The sequence below is a fragment of the Choloepus didactylus genome, chromosome 2 (genome assembly GCF_015220235.1).
Source record: "Choloepus didactylus isolate mChoDid1 chromosome 2, mChoDid1.pri, whole genome shotgun sequence".
In the NCBI taxonomy this organism is placed as follows: Eukaryota; Metazoa; Chordata; class Mammalia; order Pilosa; family Megalonychidae; genus Choloepus; species Choloepus didactylus.
Window position 1 is genome coordinate 230,437,511 of NC_051308.1, and position 12,068 is coordinate 230,449,578.

The 12,068-nt window shown below is 49.8% G+C and overlaps 1 protein-coding gene across 1 annotated transcript; it reads left to right on the top strand.

The window, feature by feature from the left end:
* Positions 1-2,137: 2,137 nt before the first annotated feature.
* PLA2G2D (phospholipase A2 group IID) lies at positions 2,138-7,558 on the top strand. Its single transcript, XM_037818569.1, has 4 exons — positions 2,138-2,272; positions 4,938-5,082; positions 5,771-5,877; positions 7,174-7,558. The coding sequence occupies exons 1-4, from the start codon at positions 2,185-2,187 to the stop codon at positions 7,317-7,319; spliced, it is 486 nt and encodes a 161-aa protein (XP_037674497.1). The 5' UTR covers positions 2,138-2,184; the 3' UTR covers positions 7,320-7,558.
* The last annotated feature ends 4,510 nt before the right edge of the window (positions 7,559-12,068 follow it).

Genomic DNA, 12,068 nt, shown 5'->3' on the forward strand with positions numbered 1-12,068 from the left:
CCAAATCATTCAACCTTTCGGAGCCCTGGTTACTTCATCCCGATCTGTGAAGTGGGGAATGGCGCTACTGACCCCATCTACTCGTGGTGTGAAATGAAACAACGGTTGTGAAAACCCACTGCAAACTGTAAGGCACAATACAGATGGCAACCAGCAGTTGAAAGCTCAGTTTGTTCCTTAGCACATGCAAAAGTAGAAGCTGGTTCTTATCCTTTCAAGACATCAAATTCTCGGTCAATCATCCAATCGGGTCACTCTATTGTTTGTTCTGTTTATGATGAGGATGAAGGAGTGAGGATGGGAGCCACAATGGCTAATGTTAATTGGTCTCTAGCTGTGGACCAAGCCCTGTTCACGTATCATCTCATTGGATCCTCACATCAGCCCTATGAAGTGGGAACAATCATCACCCCTATTTTACACATGAGAAACAAAGCCGTGGAGTTAAGCAACTTCCTCCAGTTTAAGCAGCATGAATTTAGGGGAGGCCAGGTTTAACCCATGCAGTCTGGGCTTGAATTCCCCCTCTCCGACCCTCTCACAGTGGGGTTTACACTGTAACAGCTGCTTCCAGGGGGCAAAACTCCATGCAATGTGCATGACCTCTGTCTTCAATCTTCACAGGACTCAGGAAGGGATTATCATCCCCATTTTGCAAACACGGAAACTGAGCTCGTGGAGGTGAAGTGATTTGCCCAAGGTCCCCCAGCAGGTAAGTGAAGAAGCCCGAATTTGAAATTGGTCCACCTGATCCCCAACCCAGACTAGTGGATGTGCGCTGGGACCCCTGGAGGTGTCCAGAACAACATTGCAGCCAAGGTTTTCAAGGCCGCTTTGCAGCATCAATAACACGTCTTCTGTCCCAGTTGGGAAAAGCTTCCCGGAGTCAAGCAAGGACTATGGTCCATGAGTAATACCAGGTAGGGGCCTGGGGCTCTGGGAGGTAGCTGCTTGGGCAATCAAGAGCCCTGAGCATCCCTGGTGCAGGTGTGTCAAAGAATATGCCAGGCATTTTGTTTGTCTGCTCTTTAATCATTTTGCATGTAGATTGTTTTCTCACAAATGAGACCATCCATTGGTTGGCTGAATCAAGGAACAAAGGCAAAAACAGAATTTGGGGTGGGGGGGGAGGACAGGAAGGGGGGGAGGGAGGGAGAGAACTAGGAACAGTGACTCTTGCTCGCACAATTTTTTGGGTGAACCGATTAACTGGCCACGAGGAGGTCAGCCTGGGCAGTATGTTCTTGTGCAGGTCATCTAACGGGTATAGAAGAAAACCAATTTCTATGCTTATGGACTCTCCATTAAACCTTGAAAGATTATTGGTGGAGCCTTCTTGGCAGACCGTCTCTTTGTAATGCCACCAGCTCCCCCTCCCCAGTAAGTCTAGGTCTGCACCATTTGCCTCATTAGGATTCTCACGTGTGAACTGGGGCAGACCCTCTGCAGGGCAAGTTGCCGGCACACATCAATTGCCTTCAAATTCTGCATGTGCTTTGACTTGGCAAGTCCACTTCAGGGCTAGATCCTATGAAAATAATCCTGGACTGGTATTAAGATTCAGCCTCAAGGGCTTATTTCAGTGTGTGGTCTAGAATAGTCAAAATTTGGAAACAACCCATATGTCCGTCAATAAGGGATTCCTTAAATGAATGGTACAGCCAAGTAATGGAGTACAAGGGTGCCTTTAAAACTGTAACTGCAGGAGAATATTTAATGATATAGAAATATGTTCAAGTCATATCAGTAAATGAAGAGACAGACTGAAAAGTACTACATATAATGTTTTCCTAATTTGGCCAGGGAAAAGATGGGGATTTACATTATGTTACGTTACGCTACATTACATTATGTCACATCATATTTTATCATATTATTGATATGATATATATACATAGAAATAAAATGAGAATGACATATACCAAGAAGTTAATGGTGCTTAATGGGTTCACAAGTGATTTTAATTTCTTCTTGTTTGTGTTTTCCAAATCTTTTACACTGATTGTTTCTTTTGCAATCAAAAAAAGAAAAAATAGATATTAAAAATAAATAAATAAAATTCTCCAGCACCAAGAAAGAGGAAGCAGAGGAAGCACGTGGGGTGGGGCGTCCACCGGAGCTGGGCTGGGAAGGGCAGGGCTGGGGTAGCCTGGGTGGGGGCATCTGATATAAGAGGTGGCCTGGATGGAAGGGGGCTCCCGGCAGCTGCTCCCGCTGGTCTCCACGAGGGTCATGGAACGTCCCCTGCTGTGTGTGCTGGTGGTGATGGCTGGTGAGTGGGGGGTCAGGACCCACAGCTGGGAAGGGAAGGAGGGGTGTGCACAGGCCCTGGGCTCCCCTTCTTAGACTGGGCTGCTATTGCTCTGAGTCCCAGGGCCCCAGTCCTCCAACACACCACCACCACCCCCTGCCCCCCACAAACAGCCATCGATGGCTCTTGTCCCTTGAATAGTGCCTTCAGTCAAGCTGTGTGGGATGCCTCGGGGTTGATTGTGGTGACAAGTGAGAACCTGAGAGTTAGAACCTGGGGACCTACTGGGCTCACACCTTGATGCTTTGGACGCAAATTACAGAAATGGGGTCTGCCCGCCTCACCCCACTCACGCCTGTCCCTGTGACTGAATAATAATCCCTTGCTTGTGCACAGCACTGTATATTTTTAAAACCTCTTCATGCTCATTATCTCCTTGGATCCTGGGAAGGGGCCTCTGTTGAGCTTTGGTGGAGGTGGAGGCTGTTCCCATTAGCTCTTTAACAGATCAAATGTATAAACGGGGTTGCTTGCAAATTGGCATTTTTTTTCTTGATGCATCTTGAAACATGTTATTTTTAAAAGGATTTTGCATTGTTAAATGTGATTTTATAATCTCCTGGGACTCTCAAATTCTCGAGGGAAACACATCTCCAAGGTTACATTGAAAATCATTAGGAAAATGACAATCAAGCTACAGAAATTCATCTCTCAGATGGTAAAGAGGAAATATAGTGTAGAGCTAAAATACACAGATGAGCCTGCGTTCAAACGCTGGCCCTGCATCTCCTGGCTGCATGACTTTGGCCAAGTCACCCAACCTCTCTATCCTCATCTGTCAAATGGGCACAGCTGCCCCTTTGTAGGGTCGTTAAATGGACTCCAACTAAAGTACATTCCAAAGTGTTTTGCAATAGTAAGGAATAGTAAGTAAGCAGTAGCTTAACTCAAGACATGTGCTCGAGAGATGGTAGCAACTTTGCCTCCTGCCCATGGTACAAAACACTTGGATATCTCCAGCCCCCTTGGTAGCAACTGAGGACAGGAAAAGTTATCAGGGCAGGAACTGCTGACAAGACCCGTCAGTTCAACAAAGCCATCATACCCACCAATTGAGCTGTTTCCTAGGCTTGGTTTCCCTTGCTATTGAATTATAAGAAACGAGATCACCCCCAAGCAGTCTGAATCAAAGCTGAATTTATTGCTTGCCTGGCAAGGGACAGCTGCCTCATTCAAGTATGAGTTTAGTGGTTGTGCTTCTGAGCCGAAATTGAAAGGGCTGGATTGTGGGGAAGAAAAGGCAAGGCACACCAAGAAAGGCAATATTCTGAATTCGAGTCTCTAATTGACCCATAAGGGAGATTTTAAACTCTTCTTTGCAATTGGTTGCCTTCGACTGCTTATCGATAGCTGGGAGTCCTGGCTGGGATGCGGATGGTCCCAGTGGGCCCCAAGCATTCATCAGTGTGGCTTCTCTTTAATATCCCATACAACTAGAACCACCGTGGCAAACAGGGTAGGACACATGGATGCCCAGACATTGAGCATCACTGGGGATACAGGAAGCCTGCCAGCTCGTCACTTCCCACCTCCAGGTCACTTACAGTGACAGCCCAAGGCCACCTACTTGTGAGCTCATCATTTGCCCACTGCACAAATCCCTCCCAACTTCCCCCACGCCCAACGCATACCTTCCTCCAAAGTGGAGCTTGTTACATCTCACTTTTGCCGATTATTTCATTTGCATTATAATATCATTTGCTTGAGTTGGGGAACTCCATGAATAGGATCACTGGAAGGGGGGTCCCCGGCTGCATATTCCTTAAACTTCAGGCTCCATCTGGATGAACGCTTACTGTGTTCTTTAATCTTCTCTTGAGGTTGCACAAAATGTACATTTCAGTGCCCTGATCTTGTCTGTTTCTCCCAACTTCTCCCCTGAATTCATCAACTTAATAAATTTTACTTCTCCTAATGTATTCCTCTCTCCCAATAAAATACATTCCCTTTAGGATCTAGTCTAACCAGCAGCAGCTACTATGACCAATGTGAAAAATGCATGTAAATCATTGGGTTCTAAGCCATGCTGCCTCCCAGGAAGGCCACAGGTGTTCTTTTCTAGGAAGGTTTCCCCAGGGAATTGGGGGACGGGATGGCTAGGGAGAAGGATGAGTCAGGATTATTTTTTGTTACTTCGAGTGGGAAATCAATGCCCAGAAATGGAGAGTGGAACCAGACTGCTATGGGTTTCAAGCCTGGCTCCTCCATTTCCAACCAGTTACCGAGCCTCAGTTGGCTCATCTGTAAAATGGGTAATAAGAATTCATCAAGCCAATGTTGGTTTCTTAGTTTTGACAAATGTACCACAATTGTGTAAGATAAGATCATTAGGGAAAACTGGGTGAGCGCTCTTGGGAACTCTCTGAACTATCTTTTCAGCTTTTCCAGTAGTCTAGAATTATTCCAAAAGTTTTTTTAAAAAATAGTATCCATCTCATAGAATGGACTCAACAAATTAATACATGAAAAGACCTAGTGCCTGGGACATGGTACACACTCGATAACTCAATAACAATATCACAGTTTAACAGTAGTAGTAGCCGTCGTCATTGTACCATCATCCTCCAAGGTCACTGGCCCTCAGGTGGGATTTCTCTTCTCTCTTTGTGGGTTCGCTGCTGGGCAGGTGTGATTCTAACCCAGGGCGGGATCCTGAACCTGAACAAGATGGTCCAAAAAGTGACCGGGAAGGTGGCCGTCTTCTCCTACTGGCCCTACGGCTGTCACTGCGGATGGGGCGGCAGAGGCCAACCCAAGAATGCCACGGACTGGTAACCGTCCCCAGCACCCTGGGGCTCAGCCTGGGGCAACATCCCCACCTCACACCCTGTCCCGGGACCCTCTTCCTTCCTCCCCTCCCATTTATTCTCTTGGAGAATATTTGTGGAGCCCCTACCATGTGCTAAGAACTCTGCTGAGTGCTGATACCATCCCAGCTCTCCTGGAACCAGCCTTCTAGAGGGTTCCCCAGAGTCTCTGGAGGCCTCCCCTTTGCACTCCCTACCCCTAATCTAGTCTTAATACCCACCACCACCTCCATTGTGTACCCAGTTTTAAAATACCCTGCCTCTCTTTGCCATTATCTCATTTGATCTTCACTAAAACCTTGGGAATAAGCCAGAGGGATAGGAGTCCAGCCGGGCCCAGGGACACATCTCTGCTCTATCACTTCCAGGCTGTGTGACCTTGGGAAAGTGGCTTGACCTTCCTGAATCTCAGTTTCCTCCTCTGTGAAATGAGGATAATAATATCTCCTCCCTCCCAGGGTGATGGGGAGGAGGAAAAGAGAATGCGTGTGTAAAGCATGAGTGTGACGCATCGTAAGCACGTGGTAAATGCTACCTCCATCAGCTCTGACCTTCCCAAGGTGGGAGTGGGGGATTCTCCTCCGGGGCAGGGCCAGCCAGACCAAGTCTGCCGAGAGCCTGCGTGGCTGTGAGCCCCGTGCTCCCCCTCCAGGTGCTGCAGAACCCATGACTGCTGTTACTCCCACCTGAAGAAGGAGAGATGCCGCATCCACACGGACCACTACAAGTTCACCTATTCCCAGGGGGACGTCCAGTGCCGTGAGTGCCCGGGCCTTGGCTTGGATCTGGAGGGGGAGGAGGGAGTTCTGGCACTTGCTGTGCCTTCATGCGCTGTGACAGTGCACAAGCCATGGACCTCTCTGTTCTCCTCAGGGGTCCAGTGGCAGCGGCTGGCTGGGGAGGGGGTGCTGGAGGCCCCTGTGGGAAGGAGTGGCCCTCAGTGCATCAGAGGCAGCCTGCCCAAGCCAGGCGGACTAGCCCTGTGACCTTGGGTGCCCAGCTTAACCTCTCTGAGCCTCGGTTTCCTCTTCTGTAAACTCATCATAATGACCCCTAAAGTTGCAAGAACCAAAACGAAAGCAGATAACACACTCACTCTCATAGTGCGTGCTCAATAAATGACACTGGCTACCGATATCACTTTCATCCTCATTGACCTTCATAGCAGTCCTGCAAGGAGGCAGTGCCACTCCGACTATGTCCACTTCACAGACGAGGAAACCGAGACTAGAGTGGGGAGTGTGTGCCCGGCATCACCCAGCTGCTAGGGACAGGGCCTGGGCTGGGAACCTGGTCCCCTGGCCCCTGGGTCCAGGCCAGTGTCCCCAGCATAGAGAAAGGTGGCAGGTCCAAGAACCCGAACAAAGCTCATCACAGCAGCCACTGTTTATTTAGGACTTAAGGATGATAACAACAATATCATCCAACCGTGACTGACACCCTACTATATCCCAGGGACAGTGCTAAGTTCTATGCCTTCTTACTTTTATTTAATTCCTATGACAGACCCTTGGGACAGCTCTTCTCATGATGTCCGTTTTACGGATAATGAAACCGAAGCACACAGTGGTCCCTCCTGCCTCAGAGCCTTTGCACATACTGTTCCACTTGCCTGGAACTCTCACCTCCCCCACCCCAGCTTTCCTTGCAGGGAACAGACCCGTCAGATCTCAGCTCAAATGGCTCCTCCACAGAGTCAGGCCTCACTGTTTCACGATCCCAGAGCCTGCATCGTGCCTTACTTTCCTTTCGTGAATTTCTAACGCCTGCCTCCCCTGCTGGGATGCGAACCTCACAGGCATGAGCTCAGTCCTCTCCCCTGGGAAACTGCCTGTGGTAGGGACCCAGTAATTATTTCCTGATGGATGATTAAATAAACCAAGGAGCAATGGCACGCAGGGAGGTCATGGCCCATGCCCAAGGTGACATGGCCAGGGTCAAAGGAGCCGGGACAGCTGCCCAGGTCCGTCTGCTGCTAACACTGTGCTGCCTTCGGAGGCCTTGAGACCCTCTGGAAGGGACAGACCCCGAGCTCCTTCTCTCCTCCCCCCACAGCTGCCAGGGGGAGCTGGTGTGAGCAGCAGCTGTGTGCCTGTGACAAGGAGGTGGCCTTCTGCCTGCGGCGCAACCTGGACACCTACCAGAAGCACCTGCGTTACTACTGGCGGCCCCACTGCAGGGACCAGACCCCCGAGTGCTAGGAGGTGGCCCGCCCCCATCTGTCCCCATGTGCCACACCCTGTTCCCCAGCCGTCTTGAGCCCTGCAAGCTGGCAGGATTGCTGACGCCCCCACGGCGGTACTGAACCAGCTGGGCTCCTTTAAGATGGTCCCTGGGGTAGCAGGTTCACAGGGGCACCCCCAGCTCCCTCCAACTGCCACCCAGCTACCTCCTGACCCAGGCTTATCCCCATCAATACACTCAGCATGCTGCAGCCTGAGCAATGTCTGTGAAGGGCAGTTTTGATCTTTCTGTCCACATTTCTCACCCTCCTAAAACCTTGAGAACCTCTGTGGACCCGGAATAAGGCCTGGCTGGGCAGGGCATATGGACCCCATGGGGTCTGGCCCTGTGTCCATCTCCCCACCGAGGCTTGGAGACCCGTGCGGGCAGCACCCAGGACTGTCTTGGTCTCAGTCACATCCCCGGTGCCCAAAGCAGTGCCCGGGACAGAGGTGGGCTCAGCAAGTATCTCTTGAGGGCAGGACTTGACCAAGGGCCCTGCTCCTTCTCCGGGCACCCAGGCCCACAGGCACGCCGCCCACTTGTCCCCAGGCCTGCTTTCCTGTCCTGCTTTCCTATCCGCGTTGGATCAGGCCGGGTCTTCTGCCAGAAATGCTCCCTCCTGCCGTCTCCATGGGGCAAGCCCTCCCCAGGCTCCTCGGGGTCAAAGAGCACTTCCTGCCAGAAATCTGCCCTGGCTCCAAGGTTCACTCCCTCCTCCAAGCTCCCATAGCACTGTCCCTTACCAAGCAATCCCTTGAATGCTGGTTAGATACGTGGAATTCTTGAGTCTCCCCCTCTAGATTGGAGCTCCTGGAAGATGGAGGGCTATGTCTGTCTCATTCTTGTCTCTTCCTCTCCTCCCCCACATAATACGTGCTCACTTAGTGCATGTGGATTGGAAAGTAGCCCCAAAGGAGAACCCATAGGGCAGGAAGGTCTCACACTGCCTGGGGGTCCAGCAAGGCAACAGGGAGGCAGAGATAGCAGAAGATGTCGGTGCCCCACCCGGATCCCCTTCTGGGCCAGGGAACCCATTACCCATGGACCCCTGTGTTGGCTGCCAAGTGCACGTATCTGTTGCCCCTCTTAAAGACTGTCCTTGTCTACTGGGAGCTCCTTGCCCACCCCCACCCCACCAGTAGGACACCTGTGGTCAATGACTGACTATTGGAGGATGTAATTGCCCAGCCCCCCTGCCTCTGCACAGGTCCCTACGTGGGGTACAATGCCTGCCCCAGAGCCCCCCGACCCTACCCCGTGGGATCAGACCAAGGCCAGCCTTCTCCAGCAGCCACCTCTTTGCTTGGCTTCACCCCTGCCCCACCCTGTGCCCCTCATTCCCTTACAAGCTTCTTCCCAAAACATCCCCTCCGTAAATCACTTGCATGAAATCCTCATCTCAGGCTCTGCGTCTAGGGAAACTGACGTAAGACAGATGGGTGAATGGATGCCTTTTGCAGGTAGTGAGCCACTCTTCACACACAAATCCTGCAATTCAGGTGTGATTAGCTGTGTTTCGAGCTGTGGGATCAGGGCACATGGAACCACCCCCACATCTGTGAAACATCCGGCTGAGCAGTTTTCCTTCTCCATGCAGCTCAGTGGTGTATACTAGGAACTGGGGTCCAAACCCCAGCTATACCACCATCCAACCTTGTGACCTTACATGAGGAATCTTACTTTCCCCTTGCACAGTACAGATGACAATAACAAGGGGTCAGTGTGAATATTAAATAAGATTAATGCCTATTAAGCTTTTAGCCCAGTGCCTGGCACATGGTAAGTCCTCTTTAAATGTCAACTGTATTTTTTTTTTCCTTAAACCTTTTTTTAATTGTTTTTAATTTTTTTTAAAACTTCATCTTATTGAGATATAGTCACATACCACGCAGTCATACAAAACAAATCGTACATGTCAACTATATTTTGTTGTTGTTCTGTAGAAACCAAATCTGAAGTCACCCCCGAGAGAAATCAGGAGGAGGAAAGAGTTAATCGGCGTTTCCCTCTTCCTACCAATTCTTCTCTCCCTTCCACACAAATATGTAATCTGTGTATCCATTAGAGTCTAACACACAATATCCATTTATTCAAAAGGTACCAGCAGGAGCTGGGGACTCCTATTGGTCCACCAGAGCTGCCATTGCCAGGGACTGTGGCTTCGTGACAATGCGTGTAATACTGCACCAGTGTTGGGAGACTGAGCATTATCACCTCTATTTTATAATTGAAACTGAAACCCAGAGAGGGGTTGGGAACTGCCTGAGATCCCATTACCAGCAAAAAGCAGAGCCACGATTCTGTCCCCATCCTCTCCCCATTCTGCTCTCTGGCTCTTCATCCTGTTTGTGCCAGTCCGAAAATTGTGACTCAATGGGCTTAAACAATACAAGCATTTATTATCTCACATGACAAGACGTCTAAAGGGAAGTTGCTCGGTGATGTCATCAGGTGGCCTGGTTTCTTTCCTGTTCTCAGCTCTGCCACCCCCAGGATGTTGGCTTTGTCCTCTGGGCCAGCTCTCCTCATGGCTCCAGGGTGGCAGCCGTGGTTCCAGACGCCCCCACCCCATTATTATTAACATCTTGCATTAGCGTGGAACATTTGTTACAATTGATAAAAAGAATAGTATTACAATTGTACTATTAACGATAGTGCATGGTTTATATTAGGATTTACTCTTTGGATTGTAGAGTCCTGCGGATTTTTAAAAAAATGTTTATTTTAGTAACATATATTCAACCTAAAATTTCCGCTTCTAACTTGTCTCTTTTTAATAAGCCCTACCATCACTACCCAACAGAGAGAACTCCCCTCAGGGCTGGCCCCGGACGGTGGGATTATCTTGGTCAGTTTAGACTCATCAGGATTTATTTACCATGAGAGGTGACAGGGCCAACATCCCCGAGGGGGGTGGCTGCTGTTCTGGGCTTTTGATCACAAATTAGCAGTGTCTGTTGGGTGAACAAGCCCAGGACCGGGGACTGGAACAGACAGGCAAAAAAGGCTGTGCTGGGCCAGGAGCCAGTCACCCAGGGCAGGGCCTGGCGCATCGCAGGTAATCAGCAGAACGAATGAATCTCAGCTTGGAGAAGCTGGGGGCCTTTGGACCAGGGGCTGGGCTGGGCATGTGGGTTCTCAGGGCAGCCTGGACTGGGGGCCTCCTCTTGCTGGCCCCCGAGACAAGGTGAGACCCTCCGGCCCTGTGGGCTCCCGTTCTCTCCTCTCTCTCCTGGTTTCCATCAGAGGACACATCTGGGGTGACTAGAGCCACAGACGGAAGAGACTCCCAGGGGAGCTTCTGTTCTCCATCCTCATCTCTGCAAACCCCTGATGGCTTCCAGGAATGAAGGAGGCCAGCAGGAGGGTGCAGTCAACATTCTTCCTGTTTCTGGCTCTGCAAAGAGACACTGGGGTGCAGGGACAGGCACCGAGCCCCAGCAGTGCCCACCTGTCTCCCCTCAACAACCTCAGGACATTGATATTGTCATCTGCATTTCACCTTGTGCAGAAACTAACACCGGGAGGGTGAGTCACTCGCTGACAGGTGGCCAGGCTGGGATTCAAACCCAAGTGTTTCTGGCTCGGGGCCCAGTCCCATCCTGCCTCCCACACCCCTTCTCGGGACAGCTCATGGCTCAGCCCTGGGTTCCCCCAGAGAGGATTAGCCACACCAGGGACACGGAGATGAGGGCGGGGTGTGACAAAGTCAGGAAACTGGGGAAAAGGGGTAACGAGGAATAATCAACTGATGATAATAATGGAAATCAAACAGAGTCCTCACATTTGTGAGGGGGCTTCCTATACACTGGCTCACCCAATCGTCCTGGCCACCAGACCCCGGTTCCACTTCCCGGGCACCCAGCCCAGGGGCCCAGCAGTGGACAGGAGGCCTTCTCCAAGTCCCCACTTGTTTCTATGGCTGGATCCTTCCTCCAAATATCCACGCTTCTTTGACACAGCCACCCCTCTCTGTGACGTGCAGCTGGAGCTGGGGTTCCTGTCCTCCCCGCCCCAGTCTCAGTGCCCCCTTGAGGAGGAATGGGGGGCATTTGCACTTGGGGTCCCTGACATCCTATTGCAATACTAAGGTCATCCCGAGAACTGACCTGATCCCAGGGAAGCCCAGAACTTGCTCAGTCCCTTCTGCTGGATGACCTGGCCTCTCTCTCTAGCTTAGCATCTTCTAGTTCTTTATTTTAAAATAAAGAATGGATTTTTTTATTTTATAGAGAAGTTATGGGTTTACAGAACACATACCACCCTATTATTAAAACTTACATTGGTGTGGTACATTTGTTATAATTGATGAAAGCACATTTTTTAATTGTACTATTAACTATAGTCCGTGGTTTAACTTAGGGTTCACTGTTTGTGTAGGGCAATTCCATGGATTTTTTAAAAATTTTTATTCTATTACCATACATACAACCAAACATTTCCCTTTTTAACCACATTCTGTTATATATATTTCAGTGCTGTTGATTACGTTTACAATGTTGTATTACCATCGCCACCACCCATTACTAAAACATTTCCATCATTCCAAATAGGAACTCGGTACATTTTAAACTCTAAATCCCTATTCTGTATTCCCACCCCATCCCCTGGTGCCTGTATTCTAAATTCTGACTCTATGAGTTTGCTTATTCTAATTATTTCATATTGGGGTCTGGCTTATTTCAGTCAATATGATATCTTCAAGGTTATCCATGTTGTTGCAT